The sequence below is a fragment of the Excalfactoria chinensis genome, chromosome 1 (assembly GCF_039878825.1).
Source record: "Excalfactoria chinensis isolate bCotChi1 chromosome 1, bCotChi1.hap2, whole genome shotgun sequence".
Classification (NCBI taxonomy): domain Eukaryota; kingdom Metazoa; phylum Chordata; class Aves; order Galliformes; family Phasianidae; genus Excalfactoria; species Excalfactoria chinensis.
Window position 1 is genome coordinate 109,322,388 of NC_092825.1, and position 25,940 is coordinate 109,348,327.

Here is a 25,940-nt window from a genome sequence, read left to right on the forward strand (position 1 = left end):
GCTTCTTTGTGGAGTAACTTCTCAAGGTGGCAGCAAATTGGGAGCAAATATAGCATACCAATTGCTTTTATAATAAGGATCATTATGAACTAATAGTCGGCATGTCTTTAGGAATAAAACCAAAGCAAAACAACAACGGTCAGCCATCTACCACAGTGATGTTCAGTTTTCAGGATGGGAACTGCGCACAGATGAGGAACCCAGCTTAAAAGAAATCAGAAAGAGTAAAATTTGAAGGCGACATGGAAAAAAGAATCCATAGAACAAATGTTGAGATTGAGATTGCCACATCACCAGAACCAGATACCTATCTGGTCAAGAGTACTAAAGAAATTAAAGAATAAAATAACTGTAACTACTAGAAGTATTTTCTTGCTTAAAACAATTTTACTATGAGGAATGTAAAGTAACAAATTTGATACAAGTTTCTAAATAGTGCGCGTGTCTAGTCAGGTCTATAGGCCTGCGGACCAGGGAATCTGGGAAAAAGTATATTGTAGCAAAGAGCCAAAATAGCTTTCATAAAAGTAGATGTGCTGTGAAGGAAACAGAAAGCATATCAACAGAGAGGTGTTGGCCTTTTGGGATTCCAAAAGATATTTAACATGTCACCAAAGAATCTAGATTCTGTGGGATAAGGGAGAAAGTCTTTGTGGGTTATTTATTTCCTGCTAAAGGTGGAAAATAAAAGTCATAGGTAAACAATTCATTTGCCTGATGAAAGAGATTGTGCTCAGGAAGATTTACTCTGTCCAATATGCATATAAAGGAGCTGTAACGAGAACGGATAATGCAGTGACACATCTTGTTGATGGTTCAAACCTACTTAAAGCCCTTTAGGTAAGAATGGTTTGCAAACAGCTATAGAAAACCACAAAGTATTGACTGGCACTAAAGTGGCAGCAGTGAAAATCGGTGTTGATAAATGTCAAGCAATGCGTGAAGAAAACGAATCCCAACTTTTTATGCACAGTAATGAGTTCTCATTTAGTTATTTTAAACATTCCTTTAAGCACTCATGGGAGAGATCTTGAAATTGCAAGCCCTGGTTCTCTGAAAACATCGCTTCGATACCCAGCACTGTTCAGAATGCCAAATTAAGTGTTAGGAATTCTTGGTATAGCAGAAACTATCATTACACTATGACATAAGACTTTGTAGATTGTAGGCAGTGATCCTGTCCACCATTTAAAAAAGACATAGGGAACCAAAAGTATGGAAACCTCCTGCACAAAAACAGAATAAATAGAGCAGGAATGTGATGTTTTGTATAATTTTATATCTGCCAGGTAGGTGTCTATATATGAGCTAGCTGTCTAGTCTCCCAATATAGTGAATGAAAATCTCAACTTAGTCACTGCAGTTCAGAATGTGATTCATGTTATCTGATGTCAAACGCTTGTATTTTTTTCAACTCCTGTTTTAGTTTGCTACTGAGTATAAAGAGACTGAGGGAAAATGTTAAGTAATAGGTTAAAAAAAAAACAACAACAACAAAACAGAAGGTGGTTCTTCAACTTAAACATTGAGATTATAGAGTATTTTGGATGCTTATGTTTTGTGTTCCAAAATCAAGTAGATAATATCATATAAGAGGAATCCATCCTCTTATATGATAAGATATCCTCTTATATGAGGATATACAAGGAGCAAGGAAGTTTATGCTTTCCCTAGCCACTCCTTCTTCCCCAAGCAAGTATAGAAAGGTTGCTCCAAAAGTAGTTCTTCCTGTTTATTTCCATGAAAATTATAGCAGTGTATGGGAGATTGGTAATCACAGCCTGAACCTCTGATTAATCAGCTGAGGCAAGTATGGGGTCAGCTGTGGGAGCACAGGTGAGAGTGATGTAGCTGTGCTCCCGGAAGGGGTGGAGCTCGACTCCATCCCCTCTGAGACCTCATTTAAGGGCTGACTCCCACTGGAGCAGTATCTCTTGGAGATTGCTTACCAGTGAGGACTGCCCCAGCTTCTTCAGCCAAGGCACCACCACTGGTGAGTTTTCCTTTGCTTATTCATTCTGTACGTTTGCTACCATCTGTATATTAACAATCAATACAAGCAGGAACAAAGAGCACAGTAGCTCTGATTTATAAAGCAAATTCCCAGGCAGTTCAGCAAGTGTCAGTGAATGTCAATGGCTGACATTTCTTCCACATGGAGGAGCTGAATAGCATACCTTTGCTTCATGTGCACTTCCATGTCAAACGACAGTGTGTCAGACTGTCCCTCTGCTGCCATCTGTCACACAACAACAAAATGTAATGGAATATTGGTAGGAAAGTTCAAGGTCTACTGACACACCACCGACATCTGCCTTTGGCATCGTCAGCTGACATAAGATGGGAGGCATTACTTTCAGAGCAGCACTCAGTTGCTCTCAGAGATAGGACTGAGATGACCTTGTCTACTGACTGATTATGGCCTCTGTTAGGTTCTAGGCTTGTAGTATTTGTCTGGTATCTGTGGTATATCTTCTAGTGTTATTGCTAATTTTCCAAAGCATTTTAAAATATTTTCTAACAGAACAGTATGGATCATTTAAAATCCAATCTACCACCTACAGCATTGCATACCATTGAAATTCTTCCTCTCATATGGACAGTCATAATGAAAATAATTTGGGGCTGTTTCTCCTACCACTGTTCACACTGAGAACTCATTTACATCCTGAGCTATTTAATTCAAAATAGGTTTGAATAGGTCTCCTTGTAATAGTGGAACATGACTCACCATGTATATTTGTTTTTAAATTGCAAACGCCATAGTTCTGCAAGTTTTTTCTGATATAAACCTGTGGTAGGTTTAGTTTTCTTTGTGTAGAAGGAAAAAATAATAGAAAAATGAATCAGTCCTACACTATGAAAACCAATTATTAAAAATATAAATATTACTGTAAAGCATTTCAATCATACTGATGAAAATCAGAATCAACTAGAAATTCCAAGTTACTGCTTCTATAGCTGAAAAGCACTGTACAAGGTACAGAAATTATTACCGTTTCTTACTTTTTCTGGAAAGAAAAAGAATTCCTACTAAATTTCAGTCTCTAAAGAAGAAACAAAAACATAGCTCGAGAATCATGCATGGTGAACTGTTTATCTATGGGAAGCTGTTGCTTAGCATATTATTACAGTAGTTGATTTTTTTAATCATACAATATCACATGCTGAATCTTTGTATGGATAACTTTTTCTTTTCTGTCTTCAGTTTTTATTGGTAAGATTATTAGCATTGACTAACACTTGTTTGTTTTTGTTTCTTACATTTTGATTGGTATAAATAATAAAAGTGCTAGTAAAAAACTTAGGCAGAGTAACAATCGAATGCGTAGTATAAATTTTAAAGACGATGAAAAAGCTTTTTTCATTTCTTTATTTTATGTTGAAAAATTAGCATATCACTGCAAAAATCACAGCAGAAAGGGGAAAAAAAGTAATTACAAAAGAAAATCACTTCTCAAGTAGAGGAGGGGACAGGTTTTCATTTTTTTCCATATATTTTGTGATTTCTTTTTGTTTTCTCATGTCCTAACTCTGTTTCTAAGCTTTCCCTCTTTGAGAAGTAAGGTATACTCCCTAAAAAATGTCACCTAATCATGACGGATCTTCTGTTTCACCTTAATTTAGATATAATGACTGTGTGATTTACTTAGTCATTTGTTTCAACTTTAAGTGAGACCGGTATTTGCAAGTCAACATTTCAGATTGAAATAATTGGTCTGAAATCAACCAGGTACTTCAGTACATGCTCAGAAACAAGCAGTTTTTTAAGCTTAAGCCTATGTGATTTGCCTGAGCAATGAACTTTTCAGTCAAAGTCTGATCCTATGGCCATAGAAACTAATAGCAAGTGAACATGGCGTAATACAGGATCTGCCTTAGAATATGATGAACTGATCTTTGCAGCAGATGCTTTCCATTTATTCTGACAGTGCTTTATATTTATATACAATTGGGTGTTGGTAACATTAGATAAGAGTTGCTCCCTTCATAATGCATGAGATACTCAAGATAAGATGATAAATGCAGGAAAGTCTGCAACAGTTTTAGTATCGCTTTTCTTTTTTTATTCACCCAATTTGAGAACTTTGCTTTCCCTCTGTTTTCATATGTTAAGCATCATTTTTCCCCGCTGTCCACCCTGAGGAACACATGCTGTGCACATGTAAACAATGAGACAGAGAGAAGCATGCCCTACAGTGCAAAGCCCAGTGGGTGTTCTGCTTAGGGATTTAATTTAACTAGTCAAAAATTATAGTGAAGGTTCCAGACTGCTACCACATTCTGAAATGCTGGACCTTACCCTTGAGACTTAGAGCTTATAGCAAGCTATATAAGATGACTATTATCTGTCTGAAGGTCAGCATATGCCTTCCTTTCAGCTTGACAGAGAACATCTTTGCCTTGCTAATCAGCTGGTAGCAGAGCCAATAGTTTTGGAAGTTATCACTTATCTCTGTTCATGGTATTTAATTTGTACAGGTTTATCGAGCAGAAATGGTGCCCCTTAAAGAGAAGGTGCATCAAGTCAATGAGCTGGCTCACCGGTTCGCTCCCGCTGATATTCAGCTCTCCCCATACACTCTCAGCTGTCTGGAGGACCTGAACACAAGGTGGAAGGTGCTACAGGTAGGTCTCCTGTGTTTTCTTTATTTATGCTGCATTTAATATTTGTTTTTCCTTCTATGTGGTTGTTTTCTCCCCTGGGCAGTAGCACTGAACAGTTAACAAAGGAATGAAGGAGGAAAGAGGTCAGTATTGGAAAAGTGCTTTCTGATGCTAATCCTATTTAAAAAAAAAAAAAAAAAAAAAAAAAAAAGGCCAAGTACAAGTTGTTGCACTCAGGTCAGAGCAATCCCAGATATGTAAAGAGACTCACTGAAAGCAGTTCTTCGAAGAAAGACTTGAGGGACATGGAGCTGGTCATGGGTAAGGTGTGTGCTTTTGCAGCCTGGAAGGCCAACAATATCCTAGGCTACATCAGAAGAGGGGTGGTCAGCAGGGAGTGCTGTGTCCAGGTGTGAGGCCCCAGTAGAGAAGGAATGTGGAGCTGTTGGTGCGGGTCCAGAGGAGGGCCACAAAGATGTTCAGAAACTGGAGCACATCTCTTATGAAGAAGAAGTAAGGGAGGTGGTCTTGTTCAGCTTGGAGAGGGCTCTGGGGAAACCTCATTGCAGCCTTCCAGTACTTGAATAGAGCTTATAAACAGGAGAGGGACCAAATTTTTACACAGTCTGATAGTGAAAGGACAGTGGGAATGGTTTTAAACTAAAAGAGATGTAGATTAATGATAGGAGAAAATTTTTATACTCGCAGGGAAAGTGAGGTGCTGGCACAGCTGCCCAGAGAGGCTGTGGTGCCCCATCTCTGGAGACAATCAAGGCCAGGTTGGATGGGGGGCCCTGGGCAGCCTGAGCTGGCAGGGAGAAGCACTGCCCATGGCAGTGGTTGGGTGGGCTTTGAAGTACCTAAACCAAGACATTCTGTGCTTCTATGATTTCTGTGAAACATGTGGTAAAGCTAGTTTTCAAAGTGAGAGCATATAGTATGTGAGACAGTCAAACAAAACTGAGAAGTCTGATATAAGCATTTTGTTGTTACCTTCCATGAAAGTATGAGGCAGAGGGCCAACTTGACATTGTAGACTATTTTAAAGCATATATGGGAAACCACTTGTTCATGCACATTTTAAAGATAATATGCGCTTTTTCCAACAAGTGCAGGAAGCATTGTGAAGTTAGATCCTTGGAGACAGTATGCCAGAGTGGGATATTAGACCTGATAGAACAAGTAGTAATTTGGAGTTTTACAGTTTACTGTCTTCTTTCATATTTACTTAAATGTACTATGGAAGCTATTGGATAGCAAGGTAAAAACAGTCCAGTACAACTCCAAACACATCTTGAGGGGAAAAAACGTAGGCAATTTTGAAGGATTCTCAGTATAAAAGGCCAAGATGTGACCCTTGGGAAGAACAAGAGCTGTGTTCCTATAATCTAATTTTTCTACCTGAAAAAGAAACAGAGTCTCAGACACAGAGACAGAGCTCATTCGTTTTCTGCACATGAACTCTACTGGACATTTGCACTGACAGTCACTCCTGAGGGCACTTCTTAGAGTATTACATGTTCTGTGTTAGGGTCAGACTTACATATGTATGACAGAAATTTGAAATTTTTGTCCCACAATATGGAAATCAAAGTTAGGACACAAAAAAAATTATTTCTACAAAATCATTCTATTTCCAAGATAGGTGTGCATTTTCTGTTTCTGATTTTCTCTCCCTTTCCTTCTCCTTTTCCCTTCCCTTCCATTCCCTCTCGTTTTATGTTTTCTGTTTTTGTCAATATACACAGGAATATTCCTAGAAAAGTGTTAAGGAAGGCATAAATATAAGTGAGTGTGAAGCAAACAGATTTTAATTTTAAAGATAGTCTCTGTCAGAGATTCTTACACACTCAGCAGAGGGAGAGCTGTCTTCAGGCCCTGGCTTGCTGGTAGGCAGCCCCTCAGGGCAGACCAGGAGGTCGCAGGTCAAGATGGTGCAGTGTGTGTGGTTTAGTAGGCAAAACCTCTGACTCTAACAGACTTCCTCAGGATCCTACAGGAAACATAGCTTCAAGTAACTGGGAAAGATTATTCTGTTTTAAATCTAAAAGCAAAAAGTGGAATCCTTATTTTCCTGAAGTAAATGTGGAATTGTGCCTGTGTCAGAGTCCTGCTGGCCGCCAAATATAAAGATCTCAACAAATACTAATGATAAGCACCTTCCAGTCTTCACTCAGATCCAGTGAATCTACAAACAATAGTCATTCATTTCCCACCCTTCACTTGACAGGTGGGTGGGCACCATGGCATGTAAGCTAGATCAAAATGCAAGTTGAAAGCAGCAATGACTTCTTATAACTGAGTTTAAATTTATGATTCTTTCTCATCTCTCTTCCATGCCTTCTCCAACAACAACAACAAGAAAAAATCCTCAAAAAAGAGGCAAAGTAGCAATCATATATACTGGTAAATGAAATGTTTGTTCATGAATTCCACTGTTGAAACAAGTTTGTCAGATTTTCACAGAATCATAGAATGAATCATAGAATCATTAAAGTCAGAAAGAACAATAAAATCATCTAATACAACCATCAACTCGTAACTGTGACCACTTCACACCATGTAATTCAGTGCAACATCTACGTGTTTCTTGAATACCTCCAAGGGTGTTGACTCCATGACCTCGCTGGGCAGTCTGTTTCAATATATGTGTATTTAGCATGGTGATGGCTTCAAGAGATATTATTTTTATCTAATCCACATAATTAAGGCTTGAATATGAATAAGGGTATTCTCATATCATTTTGTCCAAAGAAAAATAAAAACAAAAAACCCCTCTTCTACTTCTTTGTAGTTCAGTTTTCAAAATTGATAGTCACTCTGTGTGAATCTTATACATGAAAGCTGTGGTCATATACTTCTATGGAAAATCTTCCCTAGCGTTCTGTATGTCTAACATTATTAAAAGGAAGGGTATTTACTCCAGATAAAGCAGCAAGTGTAAACTGAGGTTATATTAAAAGTGGATAGATAGAGTGGCAGATGAATCAACAGTAATAAGGCAGATATTTCTTCATCTTCAAGAGACAAAGTCACAAATGTATGAAAGTTTCATATAATAGGAATTCAGATTTTTGTGTTCATTATGTTTCTATCACCTTTAGCAGTTCTTTTTCATTTTATTTGTTCATGTTAATTACTAATTTCCATTTGTGTGCTTTTCCTCTGTTTTTTAACTGTTTTTTGTTTAACATCATCTTAAATAGTTGATTGATTAAAGCAAGAGACAAATTCTTTGGAACCAAAATTCAGACTCATCTATAATTAGACTAATTAAGGAATTGCAATCATATTTCTTATCAATATTGAAACTTGAAACTATTATTGCAGTAGTTGCAGGTTCCCTCTTCCCAGCAGAGGGAGATTTTGATCTTTTTTGAAGCTGAGGTTTTCCATCAGACTCTTAAATAAAAATGTTGTTTTGTATATTCCACGAGAAATGGAATTTCTGCCAAAGACACAGCTGTCGTGGTTCTTTCATAGTCTCTATTTAATTGGCTATTTCACTTGGCTTTAGAAGTAATATATCCATGGTTGCTTTTTTCATTTCTGATGGCTCAGGTTTGCTTAACGTTTGTCTGCATTAATATGCATATAGATCCTATTTATTTATTTATGTGCTAACAAGTAGAGAAAGGATAGCTGTCTGGATTGGGATTCAACTCTTTTAATGAAGTATGTGTCAGAAACTGGAAGGCTTCCTTAATGAATTAGGAGGATATCATCATTGTTCTTCGTGGCACGTTTAGAGCAGTCAGTGAAAGAATGTGTCTAAAATTATAAACAGGCATGATAATCATCAACAAGCCATGCCAACTGGAAAAAACAACAACAAATAAACATGTCAGAGTTGCGATGTTCTACAGGGTAAATTTCAGTTTGTTGAAACAGAAGGTGTTTTTGCTACAGGGCATACATCCATTTTAGAGTTCTGTTATTCTTTTTCATTTCCTTTTGTCTTTTTTCAAGGTTTGTTTTGGAGAACCAAGTAGATGAACAATAATTTACCCTATTTCATATTTTCATTTTAGTATGCACATTCAAATTTCTTTTGATATGTTTTTTATCAAACATCTCTCTATATATGTAATGTTAAAAAAAAAAATAGAAAATGAACAAACACTGAGTTACGTGGTTTGTAAGTACAAAGACAAGCACAGAAAATATAGGAATTTGAAGAAAATATCTTACGTGTACAGCCTAAATTTATTATCCTGCTGTAGAACCTTTGCATGCATCCTATATTGTGTAAGATTTCTGATTTATCTGGCTGTTGGATAAATAATAGGAAGAGAATGGGCTTAGTATTTGATATCCATTAGTCTTGTTTCCATACAAAATGAAACTTATGCAATGTATTCCACCTGTCAGCAGTTACAGATTGTTTGGCAGCACACATCTGTATGAGTCACACCAGACTATATTTAGGGTACTGTGCAAAACTGAGGTTATGATACTGTAGTAAATGTATTTACTGAAAACCAACATACACTAGTTCTGTTGCTTTTTGGTCAAGTACTTATAAGGAAATGAATGAGTCACTAGTCACCACTGAAACTGTACTGAAAATGACAATATTTATATTCTTTAATATCTGTGAATAGTGATTCCTGAACATCTCAAAGATACTGATTTTGTTTTATGTAAGTTTCTTTATGTAGAAAGTGGACATTACATTTTAACAATTAAAACTCTGCATTTACCTTGGATGTAAAAATTGCAGAGACTTCTTCATTTTTTCTCAACATAGAGAGAATATGGCCTGATTTATTTTTTTTTCAACACCCTTTTAGGTGTGTGACCTGATTCCAGCCAGCTATGTTTAGACTGCTTAATATGAACATTAATGTGTGTTTTGTTTTAAGATAAGAGTGTGTGAGCTTATTCAGGGTGAAAAGCTGGGAAGTGCGCAAAGCTAGCAGCAGTCAGAACAGTGAAAGCAAACAAGGACAAAACCAGAATGAACCTTGCAATTATGTCATTCTTTGAACCTGACTTCCATATCACAGCTCCTTTTCCTTGCCAAAATGTTATCAACTGTCAGTGCTCATAATTCGTGGATTAGATTTTCAAACAGAATAGAGCAGGACAGGATTGTGTAGCATCGAGGGTAGGATTCCTTGTCAGCTATCTGCTGACACCAGAGGGATGATCAGCCTTAACAGTCTGTGGTTGGGCTCCATAGCCCAGGGGGGATGTACTCTGCTGACACAGATCGTCTGTCCACTCAGCCCTGCTTGGTTTGAAGCAAGGTTAAAGTAGATCTACAAAGGAACATGGTTTTGGCAGATAGAGCCTTCATAGAGTCTAAGAGCTGCCCTGTAAAGACCCACACTCTAAATGTGATTGGAAGCAATATAAAACCACTTAGATTCCAGGCTCTGGTGCCAAGGTACTATTGAGGAAGAATGTAAAACTGGCAAAAACTGCTCCCCTTTTCCCCATATTTGCTTATTCTTTTCTGTGAAATGCTCTCATTTTTATTTATTTATTTATTTATTGAAAGAAAATGTTATTTAAAGTGACTTAAAGCCCTAAGGTAGAGAACAAAAATACACAGATTTCTCATTCAAAAGGTTTATGTTAGCCCTTTTTTTCCCCTCTCTTGAGTCATTTTGTGTCTTTTTGCCATATCAATTACATATTATAGTACTGCGGATATTTTTATGTTAGGCTGTCTACTTTCTGGTTAGAGAAAGCTTTTACAGTCTTCAGGCTGTGCAGCACCGTGTGTTAAATATTCTATATCTTTTTGCTTTGGTAAAACTTTAATGATATTTTTGCTGTTTTGGAAAATGCTATTAACAATAGTGATTAAAATACTAAAAATGTCAGTAGTGTTAAGTTGGACTTGTCTTTAAACCCTGACTTTGTTGATTAGTATGCATGTCATTCTCAGAATATTTTCACAAGGTGCCCTCTAAAATTGCCACTGTAGTTTTCATCATACCTTGAGTAGAGATGAGTGTTGTGACCTTACATGGAAAATTCTGAGCGGTCTGGAAGTATTGTAATAAATAGTACGTTAACTGTACAGGAGAGGACATTTTAGAATTAAAATAGCTCAATTCCTTGTACGTGTTTTGTGTGCAAATGGTTTTCATAAAATGATTCCAAATTTGTACCCACGTGGGACAACCCAGGTAAAAGGAGTTATTTCAGTAATCATTGCTTTCGGTGGCTCATCTGACCCATTTGATCCTTGTACTTGCCATGACTTTATAAAAGTATGAAAGTACACTTAATAAAGAATAAAGTATACTTTACAACCGTTAGAAAGGTACCCGTTAGTTGAAGAACAAACAGTATAAATTATGGTTCTTGACTTGAAGCACACAATTTCATTTTTATTCATAGCATTTTGTTATTTCTTTTGTACCTGGGGAATCATAGCAACGTATAAATCATATGTTGTGAAAGTGAATTCTTCAGGGTATAGTGTTTTGTTTGGAAATCCTCAGGTGCCTACTTTTGAGACCCAACTTAGCCTTTTTTTTCTATTCACTTACGTGCTACAAGTTGATTCTCTGCCATAGCGTTTGTTTAAAAAATAAAATAAAACAGTGGCATGAAGAATTTGTATCAGTCAAGCTAGGACAATAAGCCTGAATCTGTGTTCGCAGATAGTATTTTCATTGTGTCAGATGTTGTTGCATGATCAAATTGTCCAGTTCCTTATATTGGTCTCTAGTGTGGTGCTACCTTTCCAGTTCCCTCACTTACAACTCTTTTTAATCTGTAAAATCAATGAGTTCTGTCCTACTTATCTGACAGTAAGGCTGATACTACAACACTGTTTCAGCAGTGCAGTGAGTTTTTGGGTATTCAGAGGAAGCTGAAGAATGTGCCATCTATAAAATAGCTTTGCATTTCTTGTATATCCCAGCATTCCAGTTGCTTATCTCAAAACATCACATTTCAAATCCTGAATTGACTTTGTCTGTACTTTTGCCAGCCCAAGAGCTAAGATAACTGAATTTGGTTTGCACATCAGTTGTCATAGCTGGCTGCAATATATCCTGGAATCTGGCTGGTTAGGATTACCTTTAAAGAGAAAGGGTTTACATTTTTCTCATAAAGTCTTTGTAACTTTATTCAGCTGTAAATGACATGTGAATTACTATCAGACCTGTCTTGTCTGTCGTAGAAACCAAGCAAATTTCTTCTCCGAAAAAGTCAAGACCTGTTCCTTCTTCATCAATGAATAGAAGGTCAGCTCCTAGCAAACAGAGTTTCTGAAAGACAGAGATGACTCTAATTTTATCATGATCACTTTTCTCTTCCACACTGTGCCCCACACCCTCACCCACAATGGATGGGATAAGCCTGTGATGTCTGTCATTGCCAGGACTGATAATTCTAGTGTGGCTAAAGTTACAATACATAATTTTTCAAATTATTTTAACAGTTTGAAAATCTGCATATTGTAAGGACCTGTACTGTTTCCTAGAAAAAGTGACCGGGAAAAAAACAAAACAAAACAAAACAAAAAAAAACAAAAAAAAAAAAACCCAAAACAAACAAACAAAAAAAAAACAAAACAAACAAAAAAAACAAACAAACAAACAAAAAAACACATTTCATGTGCATTACATTTGTGCTTATAATTATTGTTATATTGGCCAAAGCCCCTGAACCAGAACTGATAGTGGTTTGTTGATGTAGCTGTAGAACAGTATGTGGAAGGGCTTTGGGACACAAACTATACTGTTGTTAGGCGTGTTTTTTGAAAGCACAATTATATGTAAGGAAAATATGGATGTTGTAAAACCTACTCTTATTAGTCTGTGAATTTAAACCAGAAAACAAATGACAGACTCAAACCTACCATTTGCATGCTGTCGTATATCATTCAGGCATTCAGTGGTAGCACTACTGTAGGAAGGAAGAGGTGTGAGGCAGACTTCAGCCTGTGGGAGCTGAGCCATGGCTGGCTACTTGCTTCGTCTGCTCTGCCATTCTTCACAACTGTGCACACTGTTGCTCCTGCTGAGCTTGTGTAGCTCAGATATCCCTGTTTGCCCCATGAACAACGTTTGTGCCTTTCGATGCCAGAAGAAAAACTCATTACAACTGTATGGAAGAGCATCCTATGAAAGACATAAAAGCTGAAAGAATAAAAATCCTGATTTGCTGTTTTTAGAAAGCTAATCAATTCTTACTCCTTCAGACAGGAAATGTCATTTGTCCCTGCTCCTTCTGTCTCTTTGGAGGAACAGTTCTGAAAAGGGGTATTCATAGTAGTGCACAAAGTAGGTTTCATGAGCTCCCATGCTGTATTATTTACATGATCAGTATATTCACGCAGCAGTGTAACTGCTGGGAGATACTGTATTTTACTGTCTCTCTCACATTCAGACAGGCTGTAGCTTGCCAGAGATATTTTATTTTGAATGAGCATATAACTAACAGATGTTTGGTTTTGGCTCCATGTCTGCATTCTTTGAAAGCTGGAGAATTAAATTGCTGACATTCAGACAACACTAATTCATATATCCAGGGAGCCTAATTTGCCATCCCTGAGATCCTGGTGCTCATGGGTTTAAAAACCATTTCAGCAACACAATGTAAGAATAGGCTGGGGAGTTTCAATAGTACGCTCCTGCTAAACATAATCACATTTTATAAACATCTGCGTCATTACTGGTGTGATTCATCTCTGAGCTGTATACAGCTGTGTTTCCAGTTTCAATTAACAGTCCCCTAATTGCATCTCCATCTCATGTTACTAATTTAGTTAATTTATTCATAATTAAGAGTATTCTATTTTCCACGAAGGTTTGTTGAGCTTCGAGCATTATTATATATAAAAAAATAAAATAAAATAAAATAATCAGGCTTGTTGCTGAGGGATATTGATTCTTACATAGTCACATCAGAAAAGAAATGTCATTTATGCACCTAGTGAGGAAAGCAATGTGAAATGAGAAGTCCTGGGGAGGGTTTTGCTTTGTGAGTGTGTTTGTGTCTCCTCATTTTTGCCTTTCTCTCTTCTTCCCCACATCTAAAGTAATTGTTCGTTGATTAAACTGAAACAACAGCTTCTGATATGTAAGAAAAAATGATTACAAAGAAAATAATATTACAAGAGCACTGGTATGCATGCAACATGAATCAAATCCCATGCATTTTTGCCCTCTTAGTGCATACTGCAGTACAATGTTTTTAAAAGGACCTATATGATTAGGAACTGTGAAATAACTTTCAAAATGTGAAACACATTCAGGTGGAAAATTAGGAGGACGTTTTTCGCATAGAGGGTGGTGACGCACTGGAACAGGTTGCCCAAGGAGGTTGTGGATACCCTGACCCTGAAGACATTCAAGGTCTGGTTGGATGTGGCTCTGAGCAGCCAGGTCTGGTGGCTGACTACCCTGCACATAGCAGGAGGGCTGAAACTACATTATCGTTGTGGTTCTTTTAAACCCAGGATATTCTATGCAAATAAGGAGTATCTAAGCAATATTACTTACTAAAACAAGTGGATGCTTTTCAGAAAGTATCTTTTGCATGTCATTACAAGGGCACTATTTGGAAAAAACACAGAAGTATGTCTTCTTGCAGTTGTCCTGAGCCCAGTGATGTTCTTCAGATACCATTTTAGCTGAAATGGTTACCACGGTCCAATACTTTGTGGATACAGATACAGTCTTCTCTGTTATCTTTATTTGCCCTACAGAGATATTCATTCTGTGAAATAAATTAAGTATTAAGGAGTTGTGAGTATAAACAGCACTACTGAAAATAAGAATAAATAAATTCTGGTGTTCTTTGGCATGAAGAGTATTTGGTACTCATGTATTACCAGTGAGAAGATGAGTAGAATATGCAAAATGTAGAATCCCTTTCTGGAGAGGAAGAGAGGAAGTACAGGGTAGTGACTCCTTTAAGAAACAAATATTTGTTAGCTGAGATATTGTTTCTTGAGTGGACTATCACATTGCTATAATTCTAAATGCAGGGACCTGTAAGTTGTGCAGAAAGATTGAAATAGTCTGATCAATACATCTCAAGCAGAGCTGCAGGTTTTTAATGACAGCTGCTGAATCCCTTCTAGCTTAAAATCACGGTTCTCTGAAGCTTTTTCCTTTAATCTCCAGTCTCCTTGATGCTCTTTTTAGTTTCTCTCATTGCTGTTTCTCCTTGAAGCTTCCTTTCCTTCTCTTCATACAAGCTTCTCCTTGTCCGTTGTATTATCCACAGTCATACCACTACTTCTTAAAAATAGACTGGGAAGAAAGTAATTAAACAAACAAATAGAGTACAAAACCAGAAATGTTATAACCTAACATGAGGGGGAAAGAAAGAGATGGAGAGAGACAAAGTAGAATCTAATGTGCAGATGAGGTAGGCTTTTAGTCAGGGCAGTTCTGTGAATCACAACTTTTTCCCCAGGGTTCTCTTAAGAGCAGAGTTAGTGACAGATACACCACACTGAAGCAAATTTCTAAGACTTCAGAGCAGACAATATCATGATTTTCTTTTCTTTTACTTGTCAAATATTAATGCTGGAAAGTAATCTTGTAAAGATAATAAAAGTTAGAACCATTTCACCCTTTTAGCGCCATACTCTGTGTATTTTGCAAATAGAGTGACAGTTGCAGGGCTATCATTGTTGTATGAATTCTGGGTGGCTCCACCTCTTTTGATTAAAATGGTGATTAGGGTTAAAGGAGATTATCGCAATTTGCCAGAGTCCCGTTGTGTTGCAATCTCAAGGTGGGGGAGAATGATACAGAAAGATAGATTGTCAGGGACTGATCAATCTACAAGCTTCTATGGATTTTTCCTACCTTTGTTATATTGACACATTCTCCAGATTTCACAGTGCCAGAAGCAAAATAGATATATGTGTTTTCTACACACACACAAAAAGTAATTTTCCTCATCCAAGGAGAGAGGACTCTTCAAAAGGGAGTACGAAGGCTTTTATATTTTAGCGTGTTAATGTCATACTCCGGAGGTTTGTTGTTTTCTTCTTTGTAGAAGAGCAGTTCTACTTTGTACTTCAGATGGCAGGTTTAAACCCTGTGGAAATCTGTATGCATGTAAACCTATGTGAATTTGTACTTTAGAGAGCACTGAAGATGATTTGTTTATTTGTTTAGAAAGATGCTTGAGCCATATCTTAGAAATAAATATGATGCCCGGATTTCCTGTTAAAAGGAAGCTTTTCAGATACCATTTGGAGTATAGATCGTTAAAACTTGATTTTATTCCTTAACCCTTAGTTTTATGACATTATACATGGCCTTCCCATCCATGTTTTTCCCAGAAAAGAACTTTGTGTTTGCAGCATGGGAAAAATCTAGTTGATTTTTATCTTCTGCCTCCATAATGGATAGAGAAGAAAATAAATACCTGTTGGGAAAGTATTGCTACATTGTTGTGCATTTCATTTCTGTGTATTTAACCTCGGAGGGTAATTTTTTTCTATGCTCACAGAGCTCTTGAGGCCCCTATAACAGAAAATATGCTGTCATTGTTTGTGTATGAGTACAGAATTACTGTGCTCGTGTTGCTCCTGCTTACAGAGTAAACTGCTGAAATGACTGGTTCCATATTTCAGTCATTGACACCCCATTGATTTAGAATCGTAGAATCATTTGAGCTGAAAGAGACCCTTAAATATTATCTAGTTCAACTCCCCTACAATAAACAGTGACACCTCCAGCTAGATCAGGGTGCTCAGAGCCCCATTAAGCCTGACCTTAAATGGCTCCCAAGGATGGAACATCCACCACATCTCTGGATAACCTGTTCCAGCAATAATTTAGTGTTTTAAATTGTTTTCTATTAATAATCAGTAAGAATCACTCTCACATGTGACATTAACTGCCCACTTGAGCCTGACCAAGAAAGAAAGAAGACCCTCAAGGACCAAGAAAGAGAGATGTTTTGGGCCACTTGAAGATCAGAGGTATTCCAGTAATAGTCTGCTCATGTTTGCTCCTGAATGAAAGTGCAAGTACTGCTTGCCTTTCCTATCCTAGTCCCATTTACTTCAGTGGAAGGCACATGCAAGTCAGCAAGATTTATCACCTTGTTTCCTGACCACGTCAACCTGTTATCCTTGACTTGTGGAAAATCTTCAAAGGATCTTGGTTTGTAATACGGAATGAATAAATCAGGGTGAGAGGTGTTCCTTTCTGAGATTTTTGCCCATGCTATCCTCCCACCCTGAAGACTGTGTAAATCCCACTAAAATAGTAGCCTCAAACATTTCAGTAGGTTCTCATTTGATTTTCCTTTCTTTCTTTGGGTTTGGTTTAGGGTTTTTTTGTTTTTTTTTTTGTTTTTTGGTTTGTGTGTGTGTGTGTAGGTTTTTTGTGGTTTGTTTTTTCTGCTTTTTTTTTTTTTCTTTAATTTGCAATATTCACATGCATAGGTGAACGTCGAGAATTTTAATTATTTCTGTTTCAGATGAGCTGCAGAAATGCAAAAGAGTTTGGGGAGAGATTTAATTTTAGATATCAGGTTAATTAACTGCATTTGTAAAAACTAGTGCAACTTTAATTAAATGTCTCTACATTGATTTAGTTATTTAATTGAAAATGTATTGGGATAGTCCTTAGAATTTATTACTCTTCCTGCTTGAGGATTTTAAGTAACAGATCATAATAATAATGAAAGAAAAGAAAGTATTTAAGCTTTAGCTAGATTTCTACCAGCTTTTTTCAAGTACTGGTAAGGTAGCTTTTACTCCCAAACATTTATTTAGTCCTATGGATTTTATGAAAGGGCTAGATAATTGAAAACTCAACCTGTAGTTGATGACTGAAGAAGTATTTTTCTCTTCTTGTATGTGTTGGGGCTTGTTTGTCTTTATTCTACTTGAACTTTTGTGTGTCTTACAATGTCATATCAACACTAACACTAACTTGGACTTCTAAAAAGGTACCACTTACAAGGCTCTACAGGGGGCAGTTCTTTTGAGGTTCGTTGCAATGCTTGGGGAAATCTGATTGAGCACATTGCCCTTTTGTCAGAAGTATAGGCTGTGGAGGGAGGAGGAAGTCCAGAGAGGAAGGCAGGGGCCCAACACAGTTTAATCTTTTTGTAGACTTCCAGAGTCCATAAGAAAAGGTTAAGCATTGCTTTTCACCATTGGGCTGTAACTACCTGAAGTAGAAATATGTATTAAATGTTATGCTTCATATTTGTATATAATTGTAGTTTGACATATGCGCCGATTAACCCGACTTATCCCGGGACCTTGACTGTCCAGGGGAGAGACACAAATATGGATGCCATGATGTCTTCTCTCAATTTATTGCTGCGTCACACTCCTTATATACCATTCTAAATCCCGCGCAGACGCGTACACCCGCTGCACAAAACCCGATGCACGCAAGAGAACCTGTACACACACCTACCTAAACCCCCCGCCCACTAACTCATAAGCTGCAGGCCTAACTTAGCTATTCTAGAACACTCCATCTACTCAGAACTACTGTATGCACTTATAAATCTTTGCTAAGACAACTCAGTACCCCAACAGTAGTTAAATATGTTTTACATTCCATTTCTGATCCTATACTGATGACTGCAATCTTCCAGTGACAGCACTCAGAATTTCTAGTAGTATTTGTTTTTCTCTGATTGAAATTGTTTCCACTGCCCTACATTTCCCTTACGATTGAAAAGTGAATTACACTGATACTTAGCCAAAGAGATGGCTTATAGTAATTTTCTATTCCTTCCCAACACCTATTGTGTGCATCAGTTGCATAAATGATAATTTGAAGCCTTTTTAGCACAGCTGGATATTTTTCATTGATTCTTTTCATCTGAGCATCATTCATTAGAGTTCCTTCATCTTTTTGTCTGCAGTGCACTTTATCTACAGAATACTGGGTTTTGTAGAACAAAATAGAACAAAAAGTACAAGGACTTCAAGTCCTTTCAGTGTCATATTAGTCAGGCCATAAATTTGAAACAGAGCAAACAGTCTCATTTGTTTGCCTTCCTCGAGGTGCATATTTATCTTAATTTACTCCATCCTGACAAAGGAACTTTTAGAAATAACGCCTGATTGTTTCAATCCTTGCTCTTACAGAATCCATTAATGCTGCCATTCCAAAAGTTCTTTAAAGCATTTATTTATAAAAATATAGGATCATGGTCAGGAAAGGCTCAGGTTTGATTTTCAGCATATAAATGATCTTTGTCCCCACAGTTCACCTTTACCATGTGGTAACTATATATATCTATATATATCTATATATATATATAGCACTTCTAGTCCTCTTAGTCCTCTCTTGTTCAATTTTAGTATAAAGTTTGCTGTTATGAACAATACCACTTTGTCAGAAGTGCTGTAACTACATGTTTTGTAAGAACTGTGAAGTTACAGTGAGAGAATACATTTTTAAGTATAAGTTTTAAAGAGTTTTCTTTAGACTTCTGGTTTTGTTTTGAGTTTGTTTAGTTGTCTTTTTTTTTAGTATTACACTTGTAAAAAATAATGTTTGACATAATTAAAGAAGGTTAGATGAAATTTGGTACTCACTGTTTTGGTGTAAAAAATAAACTTTCTTAGAAGTGGTGTAGTGAAATTTTGTTAGTAGTCTGACTTTCAATACATCTTTTATTTCAAACATGAAAGGAATAATTTAGTAGACTTAAATAAGAATAATTCTAAGATGGTCAGCATCTCGGATCAACTTTTTACATTGGCAGTAGTTCTTCATTGACTTTGCCTGGTTAACCAATGGGAGTAATTGGCTAAATGGTAGATTTGAAGTAAATGGTGGATAATCTTCTAATACTTCTTCATTTTCTGCCACTGGAATGCTTTATTTGTGCTACAGTGTGCTGTTTTTTTAAGTGAAGTTTAATTACTATATATTCTTAAACTATTCTGGTGCATAGACAGTGATTTTCCATGAGGATGTAGTGTAATATGTAAACCAGAAAATACGTTATCCAGGCTTATGAATTTGAGAGCCATTTTTCTGAACTGCAGGAAGTTATACTAAATGAACCAAAATAACTTGTTAAAGTCTGAAGAGCTGAACAGCATCATTATGATCTCAACTTACTTGGCCAAGTTATTAGATGGGGTGGTACTGTTGAGATGCCGGTTGCTGTAGTTTCAGTGTCTCTGATAGCTGATGTAATGTCTGCAGGCTATTAAAGCTATAAAATTACAAATCCAGAAACTGGTATTGATTGTACTCCATCTGAAAATAATATGCACATATATTGAAAGCTGTCTTCTCCAAGAAAGAGTTCATATTCAAATATTTTGTATTACCTGGTTGGTATAGAATACATCTGCTTACTAATAGCATTTCTTTGAGTAATACTGCAGAAGGCTATATTTCTTTTATACCATCAATAACATTTACCCTAAGCCATATCATGGTTACTCATTAATTATTGTTGTAAAGTTCATTGTTTAGCTCTTCTGGAATTTCTTTTGCTTAATGCCTATACAAGTTGATTCCAGCCATGCCAATTGTTCTTAAGCCCAGAATGAGCTGCCCAGGACATTTATTAAACTTCATTGTTAACATTTTGTTGAACTTGAGAAAGGTCAGGATTCAAGAAAGGCTTCCAATCTGCAGCTTATTCTATAGTTACAGAGTACTGCTGGTGTCAAAAAACTTTGCCTTCCTACTAAGTATGAAGCAGGTGCTCAGTTGTGATTGTGTTGTGTGTTTCGTTTTGCTTTTAAAGAACAATAATATTCAAGTCAGATTATTACTAATGCTCCTTAATTACTACAAAACTAAGGTTTCATTCTGATTTACAAAAGATTGTCTGATCAACATTTTATTTTCTCTGGTTTTTGGTGCTTATCGCTATGCCATTCATTCTGTCTAATTCTCGTGGATTAATAGTAAGCACTTAACATTTATTCCCTTGTTTTTTATTTCCAAGATCATAATCTGGCCAACAGCCAGACGCAGTATGATTTTATGAAGAGATGTGTCTTGTTACTGTTAGACTCAGTGTAGGAAAGCTGCAGCTGCATGTGAAAAAGGAAAAAACAAAAGTGACCAATTTAAGAACAACCATAAATTGTATTTTTCCTTTACCAAGTTCTGCACCCTTCAGGTACGTGATCCTACCAGTTACTTTCTCATATGAACAACATTAATAACACAAAATCTGTATTTCTGGCTTCTCAGCTACTTGTTTCCCTTTTCTCCCTGACTGTTGTGATTGCTTTGGCTTGGATGAAACAAATGCTAAATTACAAGACAGTGTGCTGGTGTGGGTGACTGAAACACACTGATAGAGTTACTGCCCTTAGGGGAATGCCATGGAACACTCTACAAGGATGTATATTTCAAAATCAAATGCAATTGATTCAAAATTGTGTCCTTGTGGCTGTTTTTCTAAGATGTGTAGTCCAGGAAATTTTGCCCATGTGGTGTTCCTACACTTAATATACACTGTTCAGTTCCATAACTATTCTATTGGTTTCTCACAAAGTTGTTTTCAAAGTTCACTTTGAAATTTGTAGCTACCTTACAGCCTTGTGTCAGCTACTGCTGGCAACCCAGAACGATACAAATTGGCTGGTCAAAAGCAATTGCAGATCATCAGAGCGGAATTTGGCCTTTGCAGCCAGAAAGCAGTTGCTGACACATAACTGTAGGCCAGCATTACCATTCCAGCAGTGTGTAATCAAAGCACTTGTTTGTTCAGAGGAATGCTACTGCATGGTGGAGTTAGTGGCTGAATAGGCTGTCTAAATAATGCCTTCTGTCTTAGGTTTGGTTGGCTAAGAGTGGGAAGATTATTTTTGTTGGTTTTTGTATTCCCATGACATTGGGGGAAGGCTGTGGAGGTTGTGAAAGGACCTACTGGGGTACAAAAGAAAAGGCATAATAGGATCTGCAAATAGAAGAGAGAGAGAGATCTAGTGAGAGAAAGAGAAGAGAAAAAATTTCTTCAGTGTGGTTTTAGTTTTATTTTTTTAAGATACAAATGTAAGCAGATTTTTTAATGTACATAGATGATAGTAAAAGACAAACAGAAAAAGTAAAGTAAGAACTAGTGCTGGAACTCAAAAATGTCACATTCATTTTGGGTTTCATATAAATGAAGTAAAATTTCATCTATATAGTACTAGCCCTGTGCTACTGATTCAAAATGGGCAAAGAAAAGCTAGGATGCTAGACAAGAAAGGTTTCAGATTTAAGTGATTTTACTTCCATGTTTTTGTTCCTGGAGGTTTTCATTAAGTTAAAAAAATGAATATGGACACACAAAAAAACACCCAACAGCTATGCCTTTTTATCATCCATTTGTAAACTTCTGCTTGGAAGTTAGTTATTTTTAACATAAATTACAGAAGACTCAGTGCTGCATTTAATTCCTTTGCATGTCTGTTTCAAGTGTTTAAGCTCATTGAAGCAGTATGTGGCAGAATATCTATCAAATATGAGTTTTCTTTTTTCAAGTGATCTGTTTTCTTTCCTTTGAAATAATTAGTGAAAAAAAGAATGAAAAAGCTTATTTCAGTTGTACCGTTTCTTTAGAAACCCCAGCCATCCTGATGTGTTAACCCTGTTTGTTGCCTGGACAATGGGGTTGCTCACCTAATTTTAATGGCATCTGTTTGATTTTGCGGTTAGATGATCCTGCAAAGACCTCCCATAATGGGCAAGTGACCTCTTCTATTGTCATGTACTGGTGGAGTTTTGTTTTTTTTTTTCACTTCTGATAATCCCTGAGAACTAATTTCAATCTCAGAAGCATTAATGCAGTTTTACATAAAAATATGGCATCTGATCTTGAGGAATTAAAGCAAATAGCAACCCAGTTGAAGGCTTTGCTGAAAGTAAAATCAAATCCATCTTTATTTTGTAAACTATATGCATGGGTTTAAGGTGTCTTTATTTGGAATTTTGAAGGAATTTTATATAAACAATGAGAGTCTTTCATTGAAATCACTCCTATTTTATGAGCTATAAGAATTGATATACTTATTTTTTTCACCATGGAATCCTTTCTGGAGCAAGACCTTTATAATTAAGTCTTTCACAAATTTATTTATTTATCTGTTTGTTTGCTGTTTTATTTATTTTCAAGATAAAGCTCATTTGTTCCCTTTATTTGTCTAACTGGAAAGCCTAGTGACAACTTGTCACTGTGGTAACTATAGCTTGTATGCTAAACATTCAAAAGGGGTTTCTGGCTTAGTAAATTAAAGTTTTATAATAGCCAATTAAACTGCCTGTCAGTATGTTATATGGGACCCATATACAGATGCTGCAAGTTCAGGTTTTGAAGCTAGCTTCAGACCGTGTTGGAAATCTTGTCATAGCTGTTTCCTATCATTACTCCTTGTTTCACAGTTTGCTTGCATTGTGTTCTCCTCCAGCTGTGCTTCACCTCAGGATCCCTGTTCCCTTGTCTTGGTTCTCCAAGATTTCTTCTATTCTTAGATTTCTCAAATGCCTGTCTTCTCAAATAATTGAGTATTAAGCTAAGGTGAAATAAAATTAAATGATTTACCTCTGAAAAAAAATAGTGATGAAATAGAGATAACTGCTGAATTAAAGTGGTAAACTGAGAGGTTTTCTATGACCTTTAATAATAAACAACCAAAATGATTTTCAGAATGTGACTTGTTAGAGTTTAACCTTTCCTATATAAAAGGTTATATATCTATAACCTTATCTAGAGGCTAAAGGGTACGTATTTTTCATATTTGTGGCCATGCAGATAGATGATACATGCATTTTTAAGAACTCTACCATGACATTTATGCTCCAGGGTTTGTTACATTCATTTCTGAGCCAATATGCAAAAAAGATCTGTTTAAGGTTTGCACTAATATGTTTGAATTCTGTGAAATGTCAGTTAACCCGAATGCCAATGCTTTGGCATCACCTCCTCCTGCAGGTTGCAGTCTGGGGCTCTATTACACTGGGAAGGCAGAACCTTCTTTTGCCCATGGCAGGATCTATCTGTGGGGTGGGCTGAGTTGGGGAGCAGTAAAGCTTTTCAGAAGTGTTCTGATTCCTCTGGGATCCTCACAGTCTGACAGTAGTAAATAAGGCATTCAGTTTGGCCAAAAGAGGAGTAAAAAAGTTAAAAGAAGAAAACTGTTGGTAATATTACGGAATTGAATAACATTTATGGCACATATTGAATGCCCTATGTGGTAATGCTTTTTTTGTACAAGTGAAGTGATGATGTTCCTGGACTCATGCATATGCTGTCATCATTTGTGCCAATATAACTTTCAACCTTCACCATATACCATCCTGTGTTCTCAGCAAATACATGATGTGTGTGTGTGTGTGTGTGTGTGTGTGTGTGTGTGTGTATACACATACAGTCATATACATACATACCATATGACACCTTTTATTTTCAAATTGATTAAAATGTGGAAATAGGACAATGTGTCATCTAGTTTGAACTAGAAAGTGTTCTGCGTCATTGAAGCTTAGCAGTGTGGCCCGTGTATAACTTAGGTTTTGCTTTCATGTTGCTTGAATTTAACTCACAGCTTAGAAAGCATAAATACATAGGCTTTGACTAGCTACAGGGGGCAGACAACTCCTTTCACAAGTCATATTACACTATTATATGAGTTTTGCTGTTATCTTCAATCAGTGTAATATCAATCCTATCAGCAATTGCTTCCATTTGAACTGTTATTTGCCAAGAGTCATTTTGCTATCTTTCAGTGTGCTATATGCACTTCTTGCCCAGGGAGAAAAAGAGGCTTTTGTGCAAAATCAGGAGCTGTGGTTGTATACAAAGAAGTGTCAGATAACAGGGAGCATTAAGCACTGATCATATGGATGCTCCCAAGCCTGAGCAGCTGCTGGGACATAGCTCATTCTGCTAAGTCATTGAGAGTGAGAGGCCATCTTCAAAAGGTTCATTGGACAAGAACAATAAATAAAAGTTTTTTTTTTAATCCTTCCAGTCAGTAATCTCATGAAATAAAGCTTTTCTTTTCATGTTGTGTCAGCAATTGATTGAGCAAGTGCTTTTAATACAGCTTGAAACAGAATATTGCATTCTTGAGCCTGCCAGATGTAAGCATATGGATGAAACAGTCCAACAATGTGAACAGATCACATTATAATTAAACTATCCCCACAGACATCATCTTACTGGTTTCATCCTGTGTAGCTAAAAGGGAAACCAAACACACAATCCGTCCGGGGAGGTCTTGGGGGTAAGGATTTACAGTGAATAGATTTATCAGTATTGACGTAACATGAACTCTCAAAGAGAAAAGGAAGAGTAGAAAATATGAAGAATAAGGGATATGGGATTGATAATACTGCTGCTGCACATAGAATCCTTTATTATTTGTTGTTGTTCTGTAATGTTTCCCAGGAAATAACATTTTTGTCTTCCACCATTGCAAGTATTTTCTTATATTCCTCTTCCTCCATGCATTCCCTATGTTAGTCTTCCATGGTATATTTTTTTACTTGGTAGGATATGTGGAGCCCAATACTCAATGTGAGTAATTTTACGCCTATTTATAAACATTATTAAATAAAATAAGAAATTTGCTATATTTCTGAAAAAATGTATTTTCACTGCATTAGTCAGAAGCAACATGGATTTTGAAGTGTGAATTGAAACAATAAAGGAAAGTGATGGTGCTCGATAATAAATTAAGTAGACAAGAGAGGAAGAAGAGTGAAGCAGCTAGGAGTGAAATCTGAAGTCTCTTGAATACTGATGGAATGATAATCCCTGAGCTGTCAAAGGGCAATGCTAGTGGAAAGGAGCTGAAGATGGTCAAAGAAAATAGTTTAAAGCTAAAATCAGCTACGGGTAGTGCTGAGCACAGACAATACTGAATGATATCTCTCCTTTTGAAGTATACTGTGTGAAGTTCAGGCCTGAGCTTTGAGCTTCTTACATGCAGTGGTGGGCAGTTACTCCCACAGCTAATGCTAGGAAGGGCCGAAGAGATTCACAAATCTGGGGAGAAGGGGCAATAAAACTGATAAAAGGTCAATGAAAATGTGAGAACATAACTGATGCCATAAAAGAATAATCTTTATTAGTGATCTTCAACTGATATTACAAATTGCAGGCACATGTTCTGGGGCAGCTATAAAATAAAACTTTTCTTGTATGACATTCTGTTCCTTAAGTCACCAAAGATACATTCCCTATGGCACAAAGATCATGTGTATTACCTGACATTTCAGAAACAAATGGTATTTACAGTGCAACATGATTTTTTGTTTCTTTTTAATGAGAGTAAAAATAAGAAAGAGGATAAAAAATGAAAGCAAAAAAAAGCGCATTCAAATCTTGTTAAGAGAAAAAGTTGCTTTACCTCGGGGTAGATTACAAATCATTAACAAGAGCATTTACATGAT

At 36.6% G+C, this 25,940-nt stretch overlaps 1 protein-coding gene across 21 annotated transcripts in view; it reads left to right on the forward strand.

Annotated features, from left to right (window-relative positions):
* The window catches only part of DMD (dystrophin), a 1,110,121-nt gene that overhangs the window by 949,305 nt on the left and 134,876 nt on the right, over positions 1–25,940 (forward strand). For all 21 annotated transcript variants that reach the window (XM_072349305.1, XM_072348356.1, XM_072348443.1 and 18 more), the window contains one exon: positions 4,483–4,629. In XM_072349305.1, the coding sequence (XP_072205406.1) occupies positions 4,483–4,629 (147 nt within the window). The remainder of the gene's footprint in view (positions 1–4,482; positions 4,630–25,940) is intronic.